General features: G+C 50.4%; 2 protein-coding genes and 1 long non-coding RNA gene across 5 annotated transcripts in view; 2 read left to right on the forward strand and 1 right to left on the reverse strand.

The window, feature by feature from the left end:
• LTF (lactotransferrin) overlaps positions 1-12,962 on the forward strand; it is a 31,772-nt gene extending 18,810 nt beyond the window's left edge. Inside the window, exons 13-17 of the mRNA XM_027038537.2 lie at positions 1,484-1,625; positions 7,264-7,331; positions 9,833-10,017; positions 11,169-11,358; positions 12,771-12,962. Of these exons, the coding sequence (XP_026894338.1) occupies positions 1,484-1,625; positions 7,264-7,331; positions 9,833-10,017; positions 11,169-11,358; positions 12,771-12,805 (620 nt within the window). The 3' untranslated portion in view covers positions 12,806-12,962. The remainder of the gene's footprint in view (positions 1-1,483; positions 1,626-7,263; positions 7,332-9,832; positions 10,018-11,168; positions 11,359-12,770) is intronic.
• A 2,162-nt stretch (positions 12,963-15,124) lies between these two features.
• Positions 15,125-17,000, reverse strand: CCRL2 (C-C motif chemokine receptor like 2). 2 transcript variants are annotated; one of them, XM_015065678.3, is made up of 2 exons: positions 16,726-17,000; positions 15,125-16,286 (listed from the first exon to the last, which is right to left on the reverse strand). In XM_015065678.3, exon 2 carries the CDS (start codon positions 16,225-16,227, stop codon positions 15,178-15,180), a length of 1,050 nt encoding a protein of 349 aa, XP_014921164.1. In that variant the 5' UTR covers positions 16,228-16,286; positions 16,726-17,000; the 3' UTR covers positions 15,125-15,177. The 2 variants fall into 2 exon arrangements, with proteins under 2 accessions (XP_014921164.1, XP_014921165.1); XM_015065679.3 differs by lacking the exon at positions 16,726-17,000 and adding an exon at positions 16,599-16,693.
• On the forward strand, positions 16,975-22,236 carry LOC128314908 (uncharacterized). Of its 2 annotated transcripts, none has more exons than XR_008297162.1 (3): positions 16,975-17,924; positions 19,180-19,669; positions 21,977-22,236. It is a non-coding gene; the product is annotated as an uncharacterized LOC128314908 (long non-coding RNA). The 2 variants fall into 2 exon arrangements; XR_008297163.1 differs by lacking the exon at positions 21,977-22,236 and adding an exon at positions 21,433-21,959.
• Positions 22,237-26,249: the final 4,013 nt, after the last annotated feature.

Consider the following 26,249-nt stretch of genomic DNA (forward strand, 5'->3'; position numbering starts at 1 on the left):
AACCCAAGATAAAAATTCTGGAGTATCTGTCTGTTTCTCTGCACCCTAAGAACGGAGGCAGGTTCTGAGAAGTACGGATGTTATTATTATTATTATTATTATTATTTTTAATCTCTTGGAGCTCTGGATCCGAATTTCTCTTAGGCGCTGGCTTCCTAACTTGGGGAAAGGCACCTGCCTGCCTCATGAAGCTGACTTCTTGCTCCACATGGCAAGGAAACCAAATTAGACCTCCAGGGTTCTGGCTCACTTGCTTCCGGGGCCTTCTGTCCCGGCCATACCCCAGGCTCACACCCCATGCCCTACCTGCTGTGGGCCTGGTGCCGTGGAAGTATGTGGCATGTTCCCGCCGGAGCTCACCTCTCGTGCAGGGGTCTCCTCGAGTGGGGCCCTCCTGCATTTTGGATGGGTTAGGGACCCTGGTTCGGGCAGGTTTCCACGTGGCTCTGCTCCTCACCGCGAGCGCTCGCTGTGGTTGCTTTGCACAACCCCGCGGCCTCCTCCGAGCTGGGGGGAAGCCGCCAGGACCTTAGCGGGGTGCTCCCCAGCCTCCTCCGGAGGTTGGCACGCGAGGTGGCTCTTCCGGGGGCGGGGGCTGCACACGTCTCAAAACGGGCTCTCGCTGCTCATCGAGGCGGGACTTTCTTGTCCGCATCGTGTTCTCTCTCCTCAACCCACATTAATCCATGTTGGCTCCCTAACGCGGGTTAAATCACACGATGGGCTAGCGCAGATTACGTTTAAGCTGCTGGGAGAGAAAACCCTGACTGGCAGAGGCTTATTTCCCTCTCGTGCAAGTGCAATCCAGAGGTGGATTGTCCACAGCTACTGGGACAGCAGCACAGTGTCAGCAACCGGGGCTCTGACAATGTGGCTTCCACGCTCAAGGTCACCTCATGGCCCGTGGAGGTCTAGTTCCCGCTTCTGCTTTCCATGTGCAGAATGAAGGAGGGGAAGGAGAAGAAGAGGCAAAAGGCAGGTGCCAACTGTCTTTTAAGGGTGTTTCCAGGACGCTGGCACGCAGCGCTCCTGCTTGATGCTCCCTGGCGCGTCCCTAGCCACATGGCTCTACTGGACACGGGGTGGCGGGGGAGGCCAGCCTTTATTCTAAGGGACCAGGAGCCCGGGTCAAAAGCTGGCTTTCTATTTCGGAGGCAAAGGAAAATCAGGTCCTGCAGGGTGCCACCAAGTTCATCAGCTGAGTCCCCAGCTCGAGGCTGTCATCATGGGACCCTCTGTCCAGTGACAGACTCTTTTCTCCGGCCGCAATCAGGATTCCCGTCGGTGCCTACAGGGAGAAGCTTCTCCGATTTCTGGCGGGCCTTTGGTGGGTGGGTCCGTGTTGCCGTTCGCGACGGTGAGCGTGTTCTGTCTGTCCTGGGCCATGTAATGAACCCAGACCCAGTGGCATCGCCTGCTGGGCAAAGGCCTTTTACGTCGACTCGGGCAGGAAGAGCTGACTCCCGGTGTTCCTTCCCCGCAGGTGAATTCTTTAGTGAGAGCTGTGCCCCCGGGGCTGACCCAAACTCTAATCTCTGTGCGCTGTGCATTGGCGACAAAAGGGGTGAGAACAAGTGTGTGCCCAACAGCAGTGAGAGATACTTTGGCTACACTGGGGCTTTCAGGTGAGTGCCGCGGCCGAGCCTCCCCAGGACAGGGACTTGTCCTTCGTCCGTCATCCTCTGGCATCTTGGCAGTGCATTTCTAAAGGGTCAGATATGGCCTGTCACGGCAGAGGCAGGGAGCAGCCTGGAGGTCCACTGATGGACTGTTCCACCCCCACACAAGCCACTGCAGACAGTGGAGGCTGACAGGGTGCTGTCTGACCTCAGCTCAGCCAGGCGCCTCCCTGTGGCCTGGGGCCAAGGTCAGCGTCAGTGGGCCTCAGGGTCCTCATCCTCAGAATCAAATGGGGAGAGTACGTGGCCCCTTAAGTCCCGTCTATAATTCAATTTTAGGGGGAAGACTTCTCTCTCCTGTAGCCGCCACCCTCTAGGCCAACACCAAGAGTCGGCCACTTAACCGACTGAGCCAGCCAGGTGTCCCTGAGCTTTTCAGTATGTAAAATTCAGTAGCCAGGGGCGCCTGGGTGGCTCAGTCGGTTAAGCGTCCGACTTCAGCTCAGGTCACGATCTCACGGTTCGTGAGTTCGAGCCCCGCTCCAGGCTCTGGGCTGATGGCCCAGAGTCTGGAGCCTGCTTCCAATTCTGTGTCTCCCTCTCTCTCTGCCCCTCCCCCGTTCATGCTCTGTCTCTCTCGGTCTCAAAAATAAATAAAACGTTAAAAAAAAATAAATAAATAAAATAAAATTCAGTAGCCTTTTCTCCAGTGATGGGAGGATACAGAAGTAGCTTTTACTCTCATCTCAGTGGCCCATGAAAGTATTTTGCAGACGGACAAGAATATCTTTAAGGGTTTGCAAAGGGAAGAGTTGTGATGTGATTCCGCTCCGAAACATTGAGTAGACACGTTTCCGATAAAAACCCAAAGGAATCATGTGGTTTTCTCTCTTAAACCTGTGGGAAGGTATTATTTCACTGGAAACCCTTACACCTTGGTATTCCTGTTTATACTGGAAGAAAATGGTTTGTCTTTTGTTCCCACTGAGAGCTGGGACCAGAAGTCCTGTTACCACTGTATTTCTAACCAACGTCCTTATATTGCTGGTTCTTAATTTTCAACCATCAGCTATTTTCCGCGGACTTTCTATTCTGGAAGAAGAGGTCCTAGCCTCTCCTGTGCCTGTTCTGCTCACATCCACAAACTTCACTTGCTTTTAGCCTCCCACAAATTTATGTCATGTTCAGTACATGACCATGGATATGTAAATATTATTCTCCTATTAAATATGTGGTATAATAAGGTTGTACTTCCCTTATTGTACAAAGTTTCTGTTTACTCTAGAGTTAACCGGTGTCTCATTTTTTGTTTGCTTAATTTTCTGTGCTTAAAAAGAAAAATCACTAGTTCATCTCAAAACCCCTAGCCAGGAGCGTAAACCTCCTAACAATACATACCCAGAGTGAGTGCTGGCCGGGGTTCATCAGGTGATGGGGAATATTGCTCCTGCCCCGCCTGGACTGGTTTTCTCTAGGCCCCCTGGATTTCTGTGGTCCTGGGATTCCCCTTGATGGTCCTTCTGGGATTTCCTTTTGTTGTACTTCGTGTTAAATTGCCCACTTCCCGGATCCCGTATCTTTCGCTTTCTTGGTTTTGTTGGCACGGAACACATCTTTTTGAGAAGGGGTGGCTTGGATTTGCTGTGTTTTGAGTATTACATGTCTGGAAACGTCTTTCTTCTATCTTTGAAATGATTTCTAGTTTGGCTGGATAACTAAGTGGAGGTTGAAAAACATTCTCCCTAAGGATTTTGACAGGATTTCCATGTCTGGGAAATGGCAGTGTTAGCTATTTTGACTGATTCTCTCACTAAAAACAAGCAAAAATGCTGGATTAGTACACACGTGCACACACACACACACACACATGTTCTTTTTTAAAAAACATTTTTAAGAAATATTTTTATTTATTTTTGAGAGAGAGAGAGACAGAGCACCAGCAGGGGAGGGGCAGAGAGAGAGAGAGAGACACACACACACACACACACACACACACACACACACACACAGAATCCGAAGCAGGCTCCAGGCTCTGAGCTGTCAGCATAGAGCCTGACACGGGGTTTGAACCCACAAACGGTGAGATCATGACCTGAGCTGAAGTTGGACACTTAACTGACTGAGCCACCCAGCTGTACCCTCACACACGTGTTCTTAAGAGTATTGAATAACTGGGGCTCCTGGGTGGCGCAGTCAGTTAAGCGTCCGACTTCAGCCAGGTCACGATCTCGTGGTCCGTGAGTTCGAGCCCCGCGTCAGGCTCTGGGCTGATGGCTCAGAGCCTGGAGCCTGTTTCCGATTCTGTGTCTCCCTCTCTCTCTGCCCCTCCCCCATTCATGCTCTGTCTGTCTCTGTCCCAAAAATAAATAAACGTTGAAAAAAAAAAAGAGTATTGAATAACTGACAAAGTAGTAAAGGATTATTAGACTAAAATCTAAGGGAGACTAGGAATTCAGAGAGAGCTAAATGCCCACTTTTTCCTCAGGACATTTACCTTCATGACAGACATGAACCTGGAGGTTACCTACACCTTTAAGGTAGGAATGAACCAGAAGTAACTTCCACTCCTACAGGGCATCAAGTTGCTGGATGCCGAGGAGAACAGGGAGGGAGAATGCATACCACCCCCCTGAGAACCTGAAACCATGAGCCAGCTTCTGCATGGATTTGTAACTCAAACTTGTATCCCCTAGGATGGTCCAGAAATTCTCGACTCACAAATATCTTTAAAAATGATCCCAGGGCACCTGGTGGCTCAGTCGGTTAAGTGTCCAACTTTTGGCTCAGGTCACGATCTTGCGGTTTGCAAGTTTGAGCCCCGCGTCGGGCTTTGTGCCAACAGCTCAGAGCCAGGAGCCTGCTTCGGATTCTGTGTCCCCCTCTCTTTCTGCCCCTCCACCGCTCGTGCTCTGTCTCTCTCTCTCTGTCTCTCTCTCTTTCAAAAAATAAAAATAAATAAATACACATTAAAAAAGAAAAGATCCCAGCCTCGTGGTCCCTCTAGAAACATGCCTGGAAGACAGCACTTTCATGGTAGGCCTCCAAAGACTGCTCAGAAATCCTGTCTCAATAATGATGAGCAGTACACAATAAAAAATAATTATAATAATATTAACCAACACACAGCAGGAAAGCTACCAGAAGCAAAATCCAGCAGAAAAAACAAGGTAGTATTTCTTTTAACAGAAGAATAAACAGAACTTCTGGAAAGGGAAAAAACACAGCAGTTGAAACTAGCCATGCAATTGACCAGATTAACAGCATAGACACAGTAAAAGGAGAATGAAGGAAGATTTGTGAAAAACCTATCCAGAATTTAGCAGAAAGACAGAATATACAGCAAGCTCAAAAAATTAAATGCGTTGATCCATTGTCTTCTAAGTCTAGAGTTTCTGTTGAGAAATCGGATACCACTGTGGATTTCTGATTCTTTGTATATGACACTTTCATCTTGAAAAAACTCTATTTTTGAATTTGGAATACTTTATGTATAATTTCCTGAGAGAATAAGCTTTAGAAGGCTTAGAAAGCATCCTGGACACACAAGTCTATGCAAAGGATATTTTGTGACGAGTGAAGAAATCAGACACCTAACACATCTCTCTTATATGTGTATTTCTCTCTAAATTTACAGAGATTTAGCAGTAATGAAAAATACGTTTAGGAAAAATTCATCTGGGGTTTTATCCAATGTAACATGTTTCGAAAACGAGTTTCTTACAAAGTTTCTGAGTTTTTAAAAACATGATTTCTTTTAATCTCCAGTATTCTGAAACTTGATGCTAATATTTCTGTACGTGGGTCTCCTTTTCATCCTTTGGGATTGGGCCATTGGTGGGCCCATTTCATCTGGAAGCTCAAGGTGTTCTGTTCTGGGGAATTTTACTTCATTATTTTTTGACGATTCCTACGCTGTTTTCTCTGGTTTCTCTTTAACTTTTTATTTATTTTTGAGACAAGAGAGAGACAGAGCATGAACGGGGGAGGGGCAGAGAGAGAGGGAGACACAGAATCGGAAGCAGGCATCCAGGCTCTGAGCCATCAGCCCAGAGCCCGACGCGGGGCTCAAACCCACAGACCGTGAGATCGTGACCTGAGCTGAAGTCGGCCACTTAACCGACTGAGCCACCCAGGCGCCCCTGGTTTCTCTTTAAACTGTGATTCGTAAATTACAGACTCCTGGGTTAGCATCTCATTTTCTTCTTATTTATTTTTTCATAATTGCTATTCTTTATCTTCCAGTTTCTGGGATATTTGTTCAGCTTACCCTTCTAATTGTTCTATCGTTTTTAAGAATTTTTATGATGGTGATTTTTTCTTTTTTTACTTTCTAAGAACTCTTTGTTCTGACTGCTCCTTTTTTAGACTTTGCATTCTTGTTTCATGAATGCTGCCCCTTCTCTCATCCCTTTAAAGACATTCATTGTCGTTTTTAAAAAAAAAGTGTTATTCTCTCTCCCATATTGTCTCTGTATTTTCTGAGTATTGCTTTGGTCTCCATTTATTTTTTTCTGGTATTTCTTCAACTATCCAGCGGTTTCTGGCCCTTTGTCCCTATTTAAGAAGGAAATAATGGCACTGTCACAGTTCTGCATCAGTTACCACATCTTGGCAAGTAGGGGCCTCACCTGTGGTGCAGTTGGTTTGTGTCATTTCACTGCATCAAATATCAGAATTGATAGGCATTTTCCTTGGGTTGATCAGCTTCTCCGGAGAACGAATCACCCTGTATGCTTCTCGGGAGGCTGAGTAGGGGAAAGGGGCTATGATTTAATCTTCCAGAATAGAGATTTTCAATCCCCTTTCTTTTCTTTTTTTTTTAAATGTTTTATTTATTTTTTGAGAGCGAGAGACAGAGCGTGAGCAGGGGAGGGGCAGAGAGAGAGGGAGACACAGAATTCGAAGCAGGCTCCAGGCTCCGAGCTGTCAGCACAGAGCCCGACAGGGGCTCGAACCCACGAACTGTGAGATCATGACCTGAGCTGAAGTCGGATGCTTAACCGACGAGCCACCCAGGCGCCCCTTTCAATCCCCTTTCTGATTTTAGTGTTGGGCCTCTGCCCTCTGCGGTGCTTGGCTGTCTGTCCGTAGTGTTGTTCAGGTTCAAGTTCCTGTGAACAAACCTTCGGTCTTCTGCTGGGTGGGGGGAGGGGGAGTGCTCTCCCGGGTGCATGGGATAGGAGGGTACCTGCCCAGTCCTCCTGTGTCAGCCACTCTCAGGGGTGCCTGGTCCTTCTAACTGATGAGTCTTTCTGGAGTTCTGCAGTGCACATCCGTTTTCTTCTGGGCTTCCTACACTTCTGGCTTATGGTACCGCTGTTCTGTGCTCTGCTGGGGAAATCACTGCTCACTGATTTGCTCTCCACCTTCCAAACATGGTCATATTATCTTCTCTCCCTGCTGCCCTCCTCTTGCTCATGGTTTATGGCTTACAAAAAAAAAAATCTCACTACTGTAAAAAAAAAAAATCTCACTAACGGTATTTTATTGGGATCTTAGAAGCAGGGAAGGTTCACATGTGTGTTCAAGCTACCATTTAAAATCCTAAGTTCCAGGAATATTTGTTTTCGTCTGTGCCACGCATATGACAAATATTTATGAAAACCCTAATAGTTTTTCTTCTCGGGCAATGTGTTTATTTTAGGTGCCTGGCTGAGAAGGCTGGAGACGTCGCCTTTGTGAAAGACTCCACTGTCCTGCAGAACACGAATGGTGGGTGAATACATCCCAGTATTCAGATGTGCAGTCGGGAAGCTATTAGAACCTTTTCCAGGCTTTGGATCAAGTTCATTCCAAAATCCTTTACCTCATATGCAACATGGTGCATCTGTGAGTGTCACGTTGACTTTGAAACCAAGTTCCCTCTGTCTCACTCTCTCTCGGACACACACACATGCACACAAACACGCACCAGCCGTGCTCAGTAACAAATGTCTCCCTGGCGTTGTCTAGTCACCCACGAAGCACACCGTCTGCCTGTTCCCACATGGACAACTGAATGTGGATGCTACCAAAAAAAAAAAAAAAAAAAAAAAAAAAAGAAAGAAAGAAAAATTGATATGCGCAAATACAATGAATACAATTTCCTTTCTTTAAATGTTTATTTATTTTTGAGAGACGGAGACAGAGTGTGAGTGGGGGAGGGGCAGAGAGGGAGACACAGAATCCGAAGCAGGCTCCGGGCTCTGAGCTGTCAGCGCAGAGCCCGACGCGGGGCTCGAACTCTCCAGCTGCGAGATCTTGACCTGAGCCGAAGTCGGACGCTTCACCGACTGAACCGCCAGGTGCCCCAAACTTCCCTTTTTTTTTTTTTTTAATTTTTTTTTCAATGTTTATTTATTTTTGGGACAGAGAGAGAGACAGAGCATGAACGGGGGAGGGGCAGAGAGAGAGGGAGACACAGAATCGGAAACAGGCTCCAGGCTCTGAGCCATCAGCCCAGAGCCCGACGCGGGGCTTGAACTCACGGACCGCGAGGTCGTGACCTGGCTGAAGTCGGACGCTTAACCGACTGCGCCACCCAGGCGCCCCCAAACTTCCCTTTTTAAAAAAGGAAGTAAGGGCCTTCATTGGGACCTCATGGGAGCCCTCAGTCTGGAAACTCCTTGGGAGTCACTGGAGACAAAGTCACAGGCAGATACAGATGATGGAAGATGAATGGTGATAATTGCCAACTTCCGCACCCATACATCCGGCTGCCTTCCGGACTGCAGCCCCACTCGGCCCCCACGGCCCCCAGCAGATAACTTGCCACTTCATCCCCTGAGGAAGAGCCACCTGGACTTCCTGCCTCTGTCCTTCAAACATCGGCACTCACAGCCCCTCTTCCCTCCTCCTGTCCCTCTCCATGGAGATGGACTGAAGGTAGCCATACAAATTTGGAATGATCTCAGTATCAAATAGACAAAGCCAAGAGAATGGATGAAGTGTTTTTAAAAAATTTTTTTTAAATTAGAGAGAGAGAGAGCATGCACGCTGGGGAGAGGGGCAGAGAGAGAAAGAGAGAGGGCCTCATAAGCAGGCTACATACTCAGCACAGAGACTGACGCAGGGCTCGATCCCATGACCCTGGGATCATGACCCGAGCCAAAATCAAGAGTCCGATGCTCAACTGACTGAGTCACCCGGGCGCCCCTTTTTTTTGAGGGGAGAGAGCGGAAAGAGAGACGCAGGGGTCTGAGCAATGAACCTGTATTTGCACACACTCAGACACGCATACAATTACATTTTGAATTTGTGAACCGTCACTCTAAGTGATGTCCAAGGATCAGACTGATGTCAGCTTTTTTTTTTTTTTATACTGAAGGGTAATTAACATCCAGTGTGATAACAGTTTCAGATACACAGTATAGGGATTCAACACTTCTGTATACTTCTCAGTGCTCATCCCAATCAGGGGACTCTTGATCCCCTAGAGTGATGTCAGATTTAATTGTCTGTCAATTTCTTTGGGATTTCACAACTGCGTTTTATTGGAATTGACTGAATATATTTGAGAAATGTATAGAGGTTCCTCACCTTTTCCTAGTGACAGTAAGACCATTCGAACACGAAAGGAAGGAGAAAGCAATTTCTTCTTGGACATAAACCAGATGGTTCTTTTTCTGGAGCTCACTAGAAAATATGGCATAGATGGTAGGTTTTCTTTTTAAAAAATCAACAGCTCTATTAAGAGATAATTCATGCCACGAAATCCGTCCGTTCAAATTGTGCGATTCAGTGGTCTCCAGCACATTCATGGAGCTGTGTGACCCACCCACACAGTCCGATTCTAGAATACTCACACAAGCCCATAAAGTGACCCTGTGCCCTTCCCCTCTCCTCCAGAGCTGGCAACCTTCAGCTCGCTTTCTGTCTCTGTAGATTGGCCTGCTCTGGACATTTCACACAAATGGAACCATGTGGCCTTCTGAGACTGGCTTCTTTCACTTGGCATCGTGTTTTCAAGGCCCATCCACGTTGTAGAACGTGTCAATGATTCCCTCTCTTTGGTTGTTGACTCCTAATTCCCTTGAACGGAAGCAGCCCTAACGTTTGATATGTTGGAAGTTCGTATCGTCGGTGCCGACAAAGCTTCCTTCCCTCTCTCTCGCGTCACTGAGACCCGCCTGTGTGCGTTTCAAGAGGCCGGTGGACTCGTCCAGCCCACCCAGGGCAGACCTTTGACTAAGCTGGACAGCCGGGGCTGATGCCGCTTCTTTTTCTCTCCCCAGGAGGGAGCTCTGAGGCATGGGCTAAGGATTTGAGGCTGGAGGACTTTGAGCTGCTGTGCCTGGATGGCACCCGGAAGCTTGTGAAGGAGGCGGAGAGGTGCCACCTGGCCAGGGCTCCGAACCACGGCGTGGTGTCTCGGGAAGATAAGGCGAAACACCTGGAGCAGGTGCTGCTCCAACAGCAGGTGCGGGTCCCCAGGGCCTCCGGCCCTTTCTTAACTGGCCGGGCTCTTGGGGGGCGGGGCGGTTGTAGGTAAAGCCGCCTACCTACGGCCCTTCTGTCTTGTCCCTCTGCCTGGCGCCGGTGGCTTCATGTGTTGGCTTCATGCTGAGGAGCTGCCCGGAGTCTCCGTGAGAACAGCAGAGGCATCCGCCTTTGTAATCTCGAAGGACAACAACAGACCCAGAACTCCCATAGATTGAAGGCTGTCTGTGGAAAGTGGTTTGAAGCAAACTGTGCAATTTCCTTAAAGTCTGGGATTCTCTTTTGTTTTTTAAAAATATTTTGTAATGTTTATTTATTTTGGAGAGAGAGAGACAGAGACAGAGCATGAGTGGGGGAGGGGCAGAGAGAGAGGGAGACCCAGAATCCGAAGCAGGCTCCGGGCTCCGAGCTGACAGCACAGAGCCCGACGCGGGGCTCGAACCCACGAACTGTGAGATCACGCTCTGGGCTGAAGTTGGATGCTTAACCGACTGAGCCACCCAGGCGCCCCCTGGGATTCTCTTTTAGAGCTTCTAGTTTTGTATTAAAACCCATGCGTCTTAAGTGTGCTTTAAAGACGGTACCCCGGCCTCGTAATAAAAGGCGCGGTAATCTCACTGTTGGCACACTCACTGGGGCTGATAAGAGGTCTTTAATCATTGAGGTGTTTTGCTCTGACTCCTGGGCATAGAGGAGGATCTATGGCCATGGGAGGCTGAGCGGCCCGCCCAAGGCAATGAGCTGCTCAGTGGCAGAGAAGATTTCCGATGCAGACGGTTTCTCCAGGAAAGCTGGCCTGTGGGAATGCCGTAGGTGATCTCGGAAATCCTCAGCTGTCACCTGGCCACCCAGAGGTTCTAAGGGAAGAGACCACAGATTAACAAGGAGGGGACGATGGTGGGAGGTGGGTCAGAGGTAGTGGGGGGGCCCAGGCCCTGCCCGGTGGGTCGGCCACCCGGGGCACGGGCTGCGGGATGACACGGGGGTGGCAGGAGGCTCAGGTGAGGCAGTGGAAGGACTCCAGAACTCAGGGCTGAGCCTGGCTGGAAGGAATGTCCTTGGCCTCTCCTGGTCCACACGTTCTCCTGTTTCCCTCGGCGACTCGCTTACTTGTCTGCCCTTTTGGTACAGACTCAGTTTGGAACAAACGGAGACAAATGCCCGAGTGAGTTTTGCCTGTTCCAGTCCAAAACCAAAAACCTCCTGTTCAATGACAACACCGAGTGCCTGGCCAAACTCCAAGGCAAAACGACGTATGAAGAATATTTGGGATCGGCATATGTCACGGCCGTTGGTAATCTGAGACAGTGCTCAACCTCCCGTAAGTAGGACGTCCCGGAGAAACCATCGCGCGTGAAGGGCAAGGTTGGAGGGCCAAACAGCATTCCAGGAGGGAAGATGGGAAAAAAAATGTGAAGGCAATGCGATATCCCCTGACCTCGGGAAGTTACAGCCTCACTGATGGGGTGGAGACACTCAGGAAAAGTAAAGCAGTGGATAATATGCTAAGTTTTTATAATCCTGATTGTAAGTGCCTGTCAGGGAGGTTTTAGACACTGAGAATTCATTGTATTCAGTAGAATGAAGCGTGTGTATATCTATATGTAAGTATACGCACCTGCACACATATATATATGTATGTGTATACGTGTATGTATTCAGAAAGGACAAACCGCGGTCTCTAGACAATTACCATAAATGCCAACTGTCGAGACTACAAATTCTCAGAAAGTATCTTAGCCAGGAAAACATATTGACAAATAACTTGGCCCTCCAAAAACATTTCTAAGACATCGCAGAGCATTGTAAGGCTCCAGGCGGTGATTCTAAAATTTCAACGGGCATTGCCTCCCCTGTGCCAGGGGAGGCCGGGCGGGGAATCACCCAAAGTCTTATTTCTGGCACCTCATCCAGACAGCTGGAGGCATCGGGTGGGGTGGTCCAGGGGTGGGGCGGGGCCAAGAATCTCTGTATCAGCTGTTCCCAACCAGGCACAGTTCCCCTGCCCCGCACCGAGGGGACATCTGGCAATGCTTGGAGGTGTTTTTGATTCTTACAACTTAGGGGGGTGCTGCTGGTGTCTGGGGGGCAGAAGCCAGGGATACTACCAAACAAAGCACGGGACGGCCTTCTCGATGAAGAATTGCCTGGGCCCAAACGTCAATAGCGTCACTGTCCTTAACCACCCGGCGTCTCGGGATCGTGGTCGGGTGGTCCTAGCACTGACGACATTTTGAGAAAGAGGCTGTAGGGCTATTCTTGGGAGCAGCCAGCTCAGGATTGCACAGACTGCCTGCCCCTTGAGGGCAGGGCCTGTGTGTCCCTGCCGAGCCCCCAGCCCTTAGTGCAGTGACTCACGCAAAGCAGGCCCCCGCGAGTATTTGTGAAGGGCTGGGTGAACACGAGTGGAGACAGATTTGCATAAAGACGAGGGCGTGGGTTGCCCACATTTCAGAAGTGAGAGGACCATCGTGTCACGTGAACTTGAGGGTGACAGTTGGTTCCGTTAGAGACAAATGGGGTGGGGGCGGCATCCGTCGGGCCAGGGCGGGACATCACCCAGGTTAGCGAGGGCCCGAGCGGCTGGGCTGGCGTGAGGAGGAAGGCACAGGGAGACAAGTGAGCCGGCACCGCCGAAGGCAGGGGAGGGTCTGTTTCTTAGTGACCTCCTTGATTGATCTATTGATTAAAAGAAATCAGTTACTGACTCTTCTGCTTTGGTGTGTCCCACAGCGCTTCTGGAAGCCTGCGCCTTCCTGAGGAGGTAAACCCACCCGCAGACTCCGTGGCCTCCCCTCCTGCGGCACCCCAGGCCTGCCCCGCTCTCAGCCCCGCCTGGGGCGCTGGGCTGTCCCCCTTCCCAGCCAGTCACCTGCTTTCGCGGCCCTCAGCGGTCATCCCTGCAATAAAGGAAATGAGAAAGGCTGTCGGTTGTCATTCCTTAGAAGGCGTCCTTTCATCTTCTCTAGAATTTTATACTGAAATCCTGTGTCTGATCGAATATGAGCACAGCTGGGCCTGTCCTTGCTTGTGTTTTCCAGGTTCAGCGCCTGGAGTTTTGGGTTCGGGGCCTGCTGGTCTGGAGCCAAAGGACAGGCCCGGCAGCTGGCTTTCTCAGGGGCATCTGGCTGGTCGTTCACATGATCGGTGCCATGTGTGTGCGTGTGCTCGTGTGTGCATGTGTGCGTGTGTCTGTGGGTGCACTTGTACCTGTGTGTGGGTGTGCGTTTGAGTGTGCATGTGTTTCTAGGGCAGAGTGAGGGAATAGGGAGTAGGACTGGTGAGAAAAACTGGGTGTCACAAAGATTTTTGAGTACTTGGTATTTTAAATAAATTGCATCAGGTACAGTGAACGGACAACTACAAGGGTCATAGGGAAAGGTGAAAACCTTTAAGACATTTAAAAAAAATATTTATTTTTGAGAGAGGGAGAGCGCAAGCACGGGAGAGAGAGGGGGACAGAGGATCCAAAGCAGACCGCAGGCTCTGAGCTGACGGCAGTGAGCCCGATGCAGGGCTCGAACTTGCAAACCTCGAGATCATGACCTGAGCCGAAAGCAAGAGTTGGGCACTCAACCAACTGAGCCACCCAGGTGCCCCTGTTTTGATTTTTAGATTCTACCTATGAGTGAGGTCCTATAACATTTGTCTTGAGTCTGACTTATTTCACTTAGCATAACACTTTCTAGGTCCTCCTCTATCTTTGACTTAACTTTGATAGCACATGGGAAGTATATAAAGTGTCTTGACGTTTCTTGTGATTCAAACATTAGTTGTCAAGTGACTTTACTACAGTGTATGCTTCATATGTAAGTGCTATTTTGCCTCGTAACGTCAGGTTGAGTTTATTAAGAAACATAGTGAATTCGGCAGAGAAATTTAGTTTTCAAAGCCATTCCGTGTTCTATAAAGTAGATACGGACCATCCTTCTTGTTCAGAAAAATTTCCGTCGTGGCCCTGAACGCAATCTGCCACTGCTAAGCCACAAAACTGCTGTGTGGTAGGGTGAGTCACGATATGAAATTTTTATTTCTGAAAAAAAAAAATCCACAGAATTAAGGATAGGTAAGCCCATGGCAGCCAATGAACCTCACTGTTGAGACTGCTGGTTTAATTCACATCTTAAATTCCAATTATTTCCCACAGAGTACCGGTAGCGAATGACCATTGACTTTACCATTTTTACAGATTTTGTAAATTTGGCCAACTGAGCCTTTTCCTGCTCAACACAGACTTGAACTCGCATTGCTTATAACACGTATTGGCAGATCGCACTTCAGATTGTACTGAATTAGTGTTCTCTCAACTTCCTTGAAAATATTCTTGCCTGTAGTTACTTTGTGCAGGCTATTCATGTAGCACGAAAACCTAGTGAATTCCACAGACCAGGTCGCTTTTACCTCTTTACCCATAGCTTCAGCTGGCCAGTTCTTTTAATTACCTGCAAGAAAATGTGCCTGAACAATTGCTTTTATGTGAACAGGTTGCTTCTAATTTGGAATGTGGTCTGGTTGTAAGAGCACATATTTATTTCACGTGTTTTCTTGCCCAGTGTTCGGAAGTTTGGGGTGCTGGACAAAGCATAGATTCTTGCAATGAGTGGCAGTCATATTTGGGTCCCAGCCTTGCCACTTTCTAGCTGTGTGAGCCGAGACCAATTTCTGAGCCTTAGTTTCCTCCTTGGCGAAATGAGACAAATGCCGTCTACACCCACGGACAAGCACTGAGCCGCGGAGGAGCTCACGTTTGCCAAGGGCCTGCCTCGCACGACACCTAAGACAAATTCAGTGCTCCCCACTTGTCTTCTCATATCCTATTTTTAAAAATATTTTTAAGTTTATTTTCATTTATTTTGAGAGCGAGAGAGAGAGAGCACACGGGAGGGGCAGAGAGAGAAGGAGAGAGAGAGGATCCCAGGCAGGTCTGGCACTGGCAGGGCAGAGCCCGATGAGGGGCTCGAACCCACGAACCATGAGCTCATGCCCTGAGCTCAAGAATCTGACGCTTAACCGACTGAGCCACCCAGGCGCCCCTCTTCTCGTATCCTGTTTTGGACACAGATGTGTAAAAATAAATACACACACGATGCAGCAATACAAAACCCGATGTTTATTTATCCCGCCGTTGACGGAAGCCTGTTTACACTCTGGTGGAATCGTCATGTTCCTCCACTGACGCGTCTTGTGCGGAGCCCTCAGCGCCCCGAAGCGGACTGTCACCCCGCAGACAGCACAGGCGGCAGAGGTGTCTTCGGAACGTGGTGTCGAGGACCGCGTGGAGCACGGGGTTGACGCAGCAGTGGGTGGCGGCGACGATCCTCACGATCTGAACGCTTCTGTCCAGGTGGTAGCTGCTCTGACAGTCGTGCAGGGAGAAACGTTCTCTGAACGCGGACAGGAAAAGTGCGATATTGTAGGGGCCCCACATCAGGAGGAAAACAACCACTACGGCAAACACGAGCTTGTGAGGGTCATACCTCCTCCCCCTAAAGCTCAGCGTTTTTCGCAAACGCGTGTAGCAAAACGTGAGAACGCACAGTGGGAAAAGAAGGCCCAGGATGTTCATCTTCAGGGTCAGAAAATGCTTCCAGAAAGTCTCCTCAGCTGGCAGGAAGGGAGGGCTGCTTACAAAGCACTCGTATTTCTGGCTCTCCGTCTGAGGTGTGTAAAACACGGATTCAGGCAAAATGACCAGCGTGGCCAGGCCCCACGCCAGAACGGTCGAGGCGATGTTCCAGCGCACCGTCCTGGTCGGGGGAAACCTTCTCATGTTGCAAGACACCAGGTACCTTTGCGCGGTCAGAAGGACGTTGAAAAAAGCCTCGCTGTACAGGCCTATGGAGGAAAACACGACGAGAGTTTTACACGCGGGGCTGCCCAGAACGCCCCCATGGGACGCGGTGTAGGCCCAGAGAGGCAAGGAGAGCAAGAAACCTAAATTCGAAACTGCCAGGTTTAGGAAATAGACATTTTCTGTGCGCCTGAGTCCTTTGTGCTTCGCCAGGATGAGCACAGTCAAGACATTGCCCAGCAGTCCAGCCAGGAGCACAGGGATGAAGAGCCTGGGGACCACCCGGCTCAAGAGAACCTTGGCGTCGTATGGGTGGCACGTTTCTATTTCGTCGTCATTCAGGTCCCCCTCTATGAGGACGTCATAGTTATCCTCCGGGGCCAACGTGTAATTAGCCATCGTCAGCCTGCCCTGTGGAGAAGTGAAGGATTATCTTCCCTTCATACAGCTGGGTGGTCCTGCAGGGGGAAAAAAAAAAATTGGATTAGCATCCACGCAGCCATGCTTACCCTCTCCTGGTGCTTCCTTGTACCCACGGTAGGTCTACATCTCAGGAGACTGAAACCGGTGCTGACACCCCGGGGGAAGAAAAGGAAGCCTTCCACGTCTTCAGAGAACTTCAGCTCTCCTGGTGGAAACAAGACTTGCCTGTCTGAAGACACCATCTGAGAAAACAGAGCTCTGAAGAGAGCCGAGAACTGTGGTCTAGTTGCCTCGAAGTCGGTCCCGGTCCTGGTCCTAATTTCTACGTGGGCAAAAAGCCTGCTCACCCTGTGAAGGAGCTTCCTGTGACCGGCTGGGCTGATGACTGAGTCCTTCTCTCCAAGGAGAGAAACAAAGGTTTGCAAAAGTGAAACCATCCCCAAGCACCAACAGGAACGTCACTGGATGACTTACCACTTGACCGAGTTCCAGGGGGGCAGGGCACAGCCTCTTGACCCACCATCCGAGCTGCTGTGGGAATGGCCTGGGGGCAGCTGGGAGACCGGCTTTCTTCTGAGCAGATGGTCCTGACCTTGAGGGGCAAGAGAAGCCACTTTTAGCCCTTGGTAGGTCTACGTCTACACCACAAGTGCCCGGTCTCGGGGAGTAACCCAAATAAAGCAGCTCGAAAGCTCCTCCAGACCCCTAGAGTGTTTCTCAAGCCTTTGAGCCAAACCAGGAAGTTGTTTTCTCCTCCCGGTTCCCCCCCTCCCCCCGCCCCCGACCCCGCCTTTGATTTCCCTGTGGCCTTTAGACAGGCGTCCGGCTGGCTGCCCTAGATAAGGGAACTGAGTTGTCACTGCTCCCCAGTGATACTAGGTGGGGTGGCAGGAGGGCTCTTCTGAGCAGGTAACAGCCAGCAGCGGAGGAGAAAGGGTCCTGTGGTAGCTCTCTATGTCCAGACCCCAGGGCCCGGTGCTCCCCTGCAGCGGCTCATCCACAGCAGCAGAAACCACCGGGCATCTAGAACGCTCGGGGAGAACCACAGTGAGTGGCATGTGCTTGGATTCTCCTTGTCATTGTTGAGAGACACTGAGCTGTGGCTGAGGGAGGAGGGGGTCCCGAGAGAGAACTTGGGGGACAAAGGAAGCCACGGAGGGGTGTCACTTGGGACAGGCAAGGGGGTTTCTGCCGAGATGCTCAGTACCAGTGGGTGTGGGGCCGCTGTGGGATTTGAGGAAAACTGACAATGGGGAAAACCCGGAGTTAGGCAAGCCGTGAGGTGCTGACCCTGCTCTGAGAAGATGCCAGGAAATTCCACGGAAGCAATGCCAAGTCTGGGCTACGGAGGCGGCGAGGGAACGTGCTACCCCCTGACTGAGGCAGGGGTGGGGTGAGAGGTCTGAGGCCAGAGAGGAAGGAGGCCGGGAAGATTCCAGATTTGGGAGAGTGGGAGGAATTAGTGGGCGGGGGGCTGCATGGGGGTGGCTTGGAAGAAAGGTGGATGGAGAGGAGGAACGTGAATCAGCTGGAAAGTCTGTATGAACTTCCTCCGGATCAAGTCCCTGTACCTGTGACTGACCTAATTTGGGGACCAGACCTACACCGTGGTTTAGCATTCACAGAGTTGGTTAAATGACATCCTGTCAACGAATGCCAGAAACGTGTCCGAGGTGAGCATTCACTGCAGAGCGTGGACCTGCGGAGATGGAAATAGAAATGAGCACACTATTAAAAGAAAAGGAAAACAAAGATAAAAGAGCTCAGACTAACATGTGGTCGAGCATTAAATTTGCCTCAAAGATGATGTTCCTCTGCATGGAGGGGTTTGGTGTCATTGGGAACCCTGGCTGTGAGCACTTCCCAAGAAAGGCTTGCCCCACTCACTCCCCCCCATCCCCCAGGCTTCTGTGAGTGAGTGGGAGTTGCCCATCCCCTGAAGCCTTGCCTCCTGGGCACAGCTCTGGCACCAACAGACATGCCTGGGCTATTTGGAGCCACACCAGCCCTACGACCCCAGGACCTTGGTGCCTTACTGTCTGATGCTCGCTGATCCATCCGGGGTGAGGCAGCGAGTAGTCAAGTCAACTCTGAAACCTAAAAAAGCCCCGTGGATGCACACGCACACACACACACACACACACACACACACACACACACACACTACATGATCATTTAATGATTATTTCCTCTATTTAAAGGAAAACAGCAGCCAGCAGGACCTCACGTATGTCACAGAATTACTTGAAATTTGAATTTCCCCAGGAAAAACACTAGAAATTCAGGCTCACCCTAACTTCCTGATATTAGTACGGGCTTCACTTTCAGTATTATTTTATTTTGGCTTGACTCCCAACATTCTGCTTATTCACACTCAGGCCAGGGAGCTCTTCCTTTTATTTTATTTTTTGTTTTGTTTTGTTTAATTGAGATATAATCGACATATACCATTGTGTAAGTTGAGAGTGTACAGCGTATTGATTTGATACGTTTGTATTGCAAAAGGATTGCCGTTGCAAGGTTAGCCAACACCTCTGTTCCCATCACGCGACCATCATTTCTTCTACTAGGAGTGGGAACAATTCAGATCTACTCTGCCAGCAAGTTTGAGGTTTATTATACAATTTTGTCGCCTCTAATCACTGTACTGTGTGTTAGATCTCCAAGGCCATGGGATTCCAGAAACTTCCATATTGGTAGGAAGGAATGGTTTGGAGGTCTGAAGCGGAGGCAAGAGGAGAGTTTCGTTACCATTCCACTGGCTGGAACCATAATAGGGTCTCTTCGCTATTTGTGAAACTTCACCACATTCTGTGGCTTTGGCATGTGGCTCACAAACCTTACTTGAGTTCTTTATCACTGTCACTTAACCCCGATTTCAGTCTAAGAGAGTAAGAAACTAGAACTCTTGTTTTCCTATACACACAGATCATTCATCTATTCAATTCGTCTTTTCCGCAAATATGTATATGGAGTGCCTGGCGTGTGCCCAGCGCCATCCTGGGTGAACAAGGTGAACATCAATGAACGAGGCAGGCAAACATCCTGAACTTCACGGAGCTTACGTGCTACAGACAAAAGCAGAATACGGTAAATTGTAGGGTAGTGGCAGAGACGTGCTATAGGGAAAAAGCAGGAAAGAGGGTAGGAAGGGCCAGGGGGGTGCAAGAGTTCACATTTCACATAGGATGGTTCAGAGAAAGCTTGGCAACAGGTGTGCACAGGAGCGGCACCTGAAGGGGCCCGATAACTAATGCTCGCGATCTCATTTTTCCCTCGTTACTAAGGGACGTCGGAAAGCACACGATTCAGTGGGTTGCAGTCATACCATCTCGAATCTCAGCTCCGAATCTCAGCCTTGGGAGGGAAGGCACCTTCCAAGGGTGTTCCTTCTGGGAACTAAACTGAACTAAAAAATGTAAGCAAGTTTCTTTACTACAGGACTTCTCAGAACTCTTAATACGCTAATAAGTATAGCGATCCCCCTGAGGAAGAGAGGGTCTGCAGTGTTTCCCAAAGTGGTTTGATCGCGGAACCCCCTTTGATGTTCGCAAACAGGTCCTTACGGGCCAACGGTTCTGTAGAACACAATTTGAGAAGTGTTGCCTTTGACATACACACACTACTGTGTCGTGGGGCGGCCATGGGGACGGGCCTCCGCCACTCTGAAGGGAGTGTAACGGAGGGTCCCTGCTGTCTCACCCTGAAACACATCCTCGCACGCCCTCCAAAGGCCATGCTTACCGGGGGCTGCTCCGGCCAGTGACCCTTTTAGGGACACCGGAGCAGGCCCAGTCCTGGGAGGTCGGCTCCTCTGACGGTGACTTTGGCTGGTGCTTCCCCTCACCCCCAAGCCTTGACCCTCCTTCTCTCCTTTACTTGGGGCTCAGATCTGCTTTGTGATCTGGGGCTTTCCCAGCTTCTTCCGGCTCCCTACGATCTCTCAGAGACATTTCCTCTATTGCATTTCTTCTATGCCACATCTCGAAGGAGCCAAGCTAACACAACCTCAGAAGGGAGGCATCTGTCTCTACAGGCTTGAGCCCTTGGCTTGCTGGAGAAGAATAACGCTTTGCAACACTTCATCCCTCTCTGACCATCTTGCCCACCACCATCTACCTGTGGCCTGCCAAGCTCGAGCTCTCTGGAACACATGAGACCAGGGATTGCCATCATGGCCCATCCTGCTCAACTCCTCAGGTCATGTGCCTTCTCTGGTTCTCATCACCATCTCCCTTGTGCCCTCTTTGCCTTCAGCTCACTTCTCCGTGCTCCCTTTCCCCCCCACGCTCTTCCTCTGTGCCCTCTGGAATCTGAATTCCGTGAGAGACACTCCTGCTGACCTCCTTAACGTATCCCAGAATATTCCTAACGTTTCTCATCCCTTGGCGGTACCCCTTCCCTCTCACACCTATCTTGGGGGTCAGGAGGTGACATCCCTGGCCCCGGTGCAACTTGCCGACCCTTGTTCCCAGGTATGCTTCCGGTCCCCAGTCCTGTAACTGTATCACCCTCTGCCCCACTGCATCCCTGCCACCGCCTGCCTGCCTGCTCCCTCCCACCCCCCACTTTTTAAAAATTAAAGCCATGGATAATGAACTTCGGTCCATCCCAATTTCCTCCATGTCCCTGGCGACTTAACCACCTGTGTTGACCCTCGTCCTGTACCAGCTCGTAACTTCCATTAACTCACGAATTTGACTTCCCTGAGGTCCGTTGATGCTGATTCACCACTGAAGCCTTGCAGTACACTTGCTCACTTTCCTGATTACAGCTTCCACTGCTTTGACCACCACCACCCCCACCCGCCGTTTACTTTCTGCTCCTGCCCGTGCTCCTTCCTCGAGCCCCCCAGCCTCTGCCCGCGAGCCCCTCGGGTGGTCACATCCCTCCTGTCTCGCTGGGATCCAAGTCTATCACTTAGCCACTCTCTCTGGTCAATACCTGGCCCTCCCTTGAAGCCCCGGCCTTAGATCGACCCTCCCCACCTGCTTCTCCTTTTCACTCCTTCTCTGAGTATGTGAGTCTGAGGATAGCTGGTTGAAACCACCTAAGCCACAAAGAGAAGACCTATCACTAATTTGTGGTCTCCCATCTCAGCTAGCTTCTAGAAATTCCTCTAGTCTCCCTAGTCACTCTTCTGAGTGTCCCAAATTGTCCCCTTCTCCTATCTTCCATCAGCTGTTCCAAGCACCCGAAACCTCTTCCAGTGCCTTCGAACTCCCACCGCCACTGTCCACACTTACGCTCAGGAGGCGACCCCATCTCTGCTTTTGTCCACCCCCTGGGCTCTGGCTTCAAATGCATGGTGGCATCTCCATTCTTCCCTCCTCCATAGATAGAGCTGTTCCTCTGATAGTAAAGGTTCATTTCTCCTCCTGCACTCTGATCGCCAGCAGCCAGAATCTATTAGATTCTTCACGATATTGAAATGCTCTGGTGTCTCCCTTAAAGGTTTTTTTTTAATGTTTATTTATTTTTGAGACACAGAGAGAGACAGAGCGTGAGCGGGGGAGGGGCAGGGAGAGAGAGAAAGACACAGAACCCGAAGAGGCTCCGGGCTCTGAGCTGTCAGCACAGAGCCCGACGCGGGGCTCGAACTCACGGACCGTGAGATCACGACCTGAGCCGAAGTCAGACACTTAACCGACTGAGCCACCCAGGCGCCCCTGGTGTCTCCCTTAAATAAAGACTGTAAACCCATCTTTCCCAATGTTTACAACAGCGCTGTCAACAATAGCCAAATTATGGAAAGAGCCTAAATATCCATAGGCTGATGAGTGGATAAAGAAGATGTGGTTTATATCTACAATGGAATACTACTTGGCAATGAGAAAAATGGAAATCCTGCCATTTGCAGCAATGTGGATGTTACTGGAGGGCGTTATGCTGAGTGAACTAAGTCAGTCAGAGAAAGACAGGTATCATGTTTTCACTCATATGTGGATCTTGAGAAACTTAACAGAAGACCATGGGGGGAGGGAAGGGAAAAAAATAGTTACAATCAGAGAAGGAGGGAGGCAAACCATAAGAGACTTTTGAATACAGAGAACAAACTGAGGGTTGACGGGGAGGGAGGGGTAACTGGGTGATGGGCATCGAGGAGGACACCTGTTGGGATGAGCACTGGGTATTGTATGGAAGCGATGAATCATGGGAATCTGCCCCCAAAACCAAAAGCGCACTGTATATACTGTAGGTTAGCCAACTTGATAATAAATTATATTAAAAAACAAAAATTTAAAATAAAAAAAACAGAAAAAAAATAAACCCATCCTTAACCCCACAGTCTGCTCTAACGACATACCCTCCCTCTTCTTGGGGAGCCTTCATTCGTCTTCCAAACCCACTCTTCCTACATTATCATCGTTCACTCCCCACTCAGTCCCCTCCAGCCTGGCGTCTGTCTCCACCATTCCCCTGAGATCGGCCTCCCCAGGGTCACCAACAGCTTCCCGTGGAGAAATGCCATCCACTGCTCTGTGAAGCTGGGGCAGCTGATGCATCGCGTGCCGGTGAGTGGGAGGTGTCCACTCTCCCCCTACTCGCGATACGGTGGACAACACGTAGGCACCATTACCTCCTGGGCTGCCCCAGCTGAAGCCACGCTTGGAGTTTCTGAAACCCTCATGCAATCTAAAAAGACATCTGCACAGGCCTTTCCAGTAAAGGTGGCGGAGGGAAGCAGGGTCACGGCCTCTCCCCCCATCGGTACCTTATAAAATGACCACACGACAGCTTCACCAGCAAAAATTCTCAAAATCTGCCTGTAGCAACCGAACACGAAATAGGGTACAACCTTGTTTCAAAACTTTGAACGGTGGGCATTACAGTTATGCCTAAACCTAATCCTAATACAGGCACAGCATTGAAGAAAGAGGGAAAATCAGTGAATCCTGAGAGTTATCCTAATCCTAACACTCTCCCGTTGGGAGACAAGTGGGTAGAAGGGGAGTGTGTATCCCTAGGAAAAGACAGGAAAAACACCTACTGAGTAAAAGCCTGCCTGTTCCAGAAGGGTTTCTTGGGCTTCTCACATTCTGGGGCAGTGTGTTGAGCGAGGGCCAGAGGACACATTGCACAAGAGTCACATACACCCTTGTACACACTGAGTGGCTCCTAGTAATGATATTCTGGTTTGTTTTTGTTTTTAGGATCTGGATTCCTTATAAAAACGTTTTTGGTGGGGGGCTCCTGGGAAGCTCGGTCGGTTGAGCATTTGACTCTTGGTTTTGGCTTGGGCCACGATCTCATGGTTTCTGGGGTTTGAACCCCACGTCGAGCTCTGCGTTGGCAGCATGGATCCTGCTTGGGATTCCTTCTCCCTCTGTCTTGGCCCCCTCCCCACTCACGCTGTCTCTGTCTCTCACTTAGGGGAAAAAAGGTTTAAAAATACTTAAAAACATTTTTTAATGTTTATTTTCGAGAGACAGAGAGAGACAGAGCATGAGTAGGGAAGGGGCAGAGAGAGAAAGAGAGAAGGAGATACAGAATCTGAGGCAGGCTCCAGGCTCCGAGCTGTCAGCACAGAGCCCGACGCGGGGCTCGAACTCATGAACCGTGGGATTGTGACCTGAGCCAAAGCTGGACGTTCAACCAACGGAGCCACCCAGGCGCCCCTATAAAAATACCTTTAATCTACGAATGACTTATTGAAGACTTTCAAGGTTCTAATGCGAGGGGCCGTTAGGCCTGCCCACTGGTGGTGACTCATCTTCTCGCGTGTTTTGTAGTGCCCGTGTGAGTTCCTATTTACTGGGGGTTTCCTGGCCCCGCAGCAACGGTCTGTGGCCCTGCAGTGGGAACAGTCCCCTCTGGAGCACTGTTGCCTTTGTTTCTTCTGGGAGCACGAGGGTGGCCTGAGCTGAATCTTAGTTTGGGGGTCTCCCATTTTGAGGGTATTACAAAATTGAACTTCATGTTTGCATGAGACACAGGTTTTGGGGTCTCGGAGATGGTCCCTCTACCATTTCGAGTGCAGGCAAAACCAGACGAGCCTCCTTATTGTCCCCGCCTGTGGGTGCATTTCCTCCAGCCCCCTCCTCCCCGGCTGCTAGCTTTCTGTGGGGACCTCTCGGCACAGCACCGGGTCCCCGTTACTCGTGGCCTGAGGCCTTGCTGTCTGCTCCCCTGTCAGAGTGAACGCTCCGTGGCCTTTTTTCAATGCGTGTGCCTTTTGTTTACATCAGCAGTGATCAAAATACTAAATACCCATGGAGTGAAGGCGCAGTGAGTTATTTGTTGAGAAGTATTATTTGTTCATTTCACAGACATTTCACATCTGCTGTCTGGGAAATCGCTCCCCTTTGCCCTTCTGTATGGACTCTCCATCGCCTCCCGACCCGCTTTGGGTCCTGGAGGCTCAGCTCCTTAACAGCAGGCTCCTGCTGGTGTGTCCCTTGAACTTGACCTAATGCAGCTCTTGTTACAGAGAGCCCCTCCCCGATCCTTGACTCCTTAATCTTAGCGGTGGGGATGGCGGCCTCTGCGTAGTCCCTGGGCAGGACTCTTTGTCCTCTGCCTTCCCGACATCGATGTCCTAACGGGAGCCGGTCAGGTGCATAAGTGATAATAATCCGGAGAGTCTCGTGCTGTCCCGGGAGAAGCACACGGGAGCTGGGGAGCCGTCAGCAAGGGTGCCTGGCCCGGTCCAGAGGGACCGGGGAAGGTGTCCGGCTGGAGGGGCCATCTAAGCAGAAAGCCTGGGTGGGAGTTAGCCAGGTGGGGTGGCCATGGCCTCTCCTTGCCTCCCTTCTCCTCCTAACGTCTTCTTTAGTCCCAACCTCAGAGATGGGGCAAGGGGGACACATTTTCTTTACTTATCGGCATCTGGGGCTGAGCTTCTGTGGAAGAGGAAGTTGAAACCAGGAACCAGACCATTTTAGATGCATTTTTTAAGAAGTTTATTTATTTATTTTGAGAGAGAGCGAGCGAAAGTGAGTGAGCACACAGGTAGGGGAGGAACAGAGAGAGAGGGAAAGAGAGAATCCCAGGCAGGCTCTACACTGTCAGCACAGAGCCCCGATGTGGGGCTCGAACTCACGAACCGTGAGATCATGACCTGAGCTGAAATCGGGAGTCAGGCTCTTCATTGACTGAGCCACCCAGACGCCACCTCCCTTTTTAAAAAAATGCATTAAAAATGTTTTGCTTATTGGGGCGCCTGGGTGGCGCAGTCGGTTAAGCGTCCGACTTCAGCCAGGTCATGATCTCGCGGTCCGTGGGTTCGAGCCCTGCGTCGGGCTCTGGGCTGATGGCTCAGAGCCTGGAGCCTGTTTCCGATTCTGTGTCTCCTTCTCTCTCTGCCCCTCCCCCTTCACGCTCTGTCTCTCTCTGTCCCAAAAATAAATAAAAAACGTTGAAAAAAAAATAAAAAATAAAAAAAAATTTTTTTTTGCTTATTTATTTTGAGAGAGAGAGACAGAGAGTGCAAGTGGGGGAGGAACAGAGACAGACTATTTTAGATCTAATTCCCGGGAGTCCAGAGCTCAGCGGGACAGCTGCAGGGAGAGAGGCCTTGTTGGGGAGGGCTTCCAGGAGGCATCCCTGTCAGGGAGTAGGCGAGGCAGGACCGGACACAGGGTGAAGCGGACCCCGAAGTCCCAGCTGACCCTGCGAGGGGCTCTGGGCCTGGGATGTCCCTGCAGTGCTGTCCCACGAGGAAGGAAGGAGGCCGGGCCTTCCCAATCACACACCAGACAGCTGCTGGCCTCAGTTGTCTCCGGGAGGGGAAGGTCCCAGTGGCTGAAGGTGGTCCCTGTCCCCAGCAGCTGGGAGGGTGAGTGCACTGACCCTGAAAAGGGACATCCGGGCGGAGCCCCACGGCACCCACTGCAGGGGCGGGGTGGGCAGGCCCTGGGTTTCCCACAGATTTCATTTACCCTGCATAACAAGAACCAGAAACTAAGATTTCTGAAACCTCCGTGTCATAAGACCACAAGCCCCCTGTGTGCACAGGAGGGGGAGTCACGTGCCCCGCGAGGGCACAGGGCCCACTC

Source organism: Acinonyx jubatus, chromosome A2 (assembly GCF_027475565.1).
Source record: "Acinonyx jubatus isolate Ajub_Pintada_27869175 chromosome A2, VMU_Ajub_asm_v1.0, whole genome shotgun sequence".
NCBI lineage: Eukaryota > Metazoa > Chordata > Mammalia > Carnivora > Felidae > Acinonyx > Acinonyx jubatus.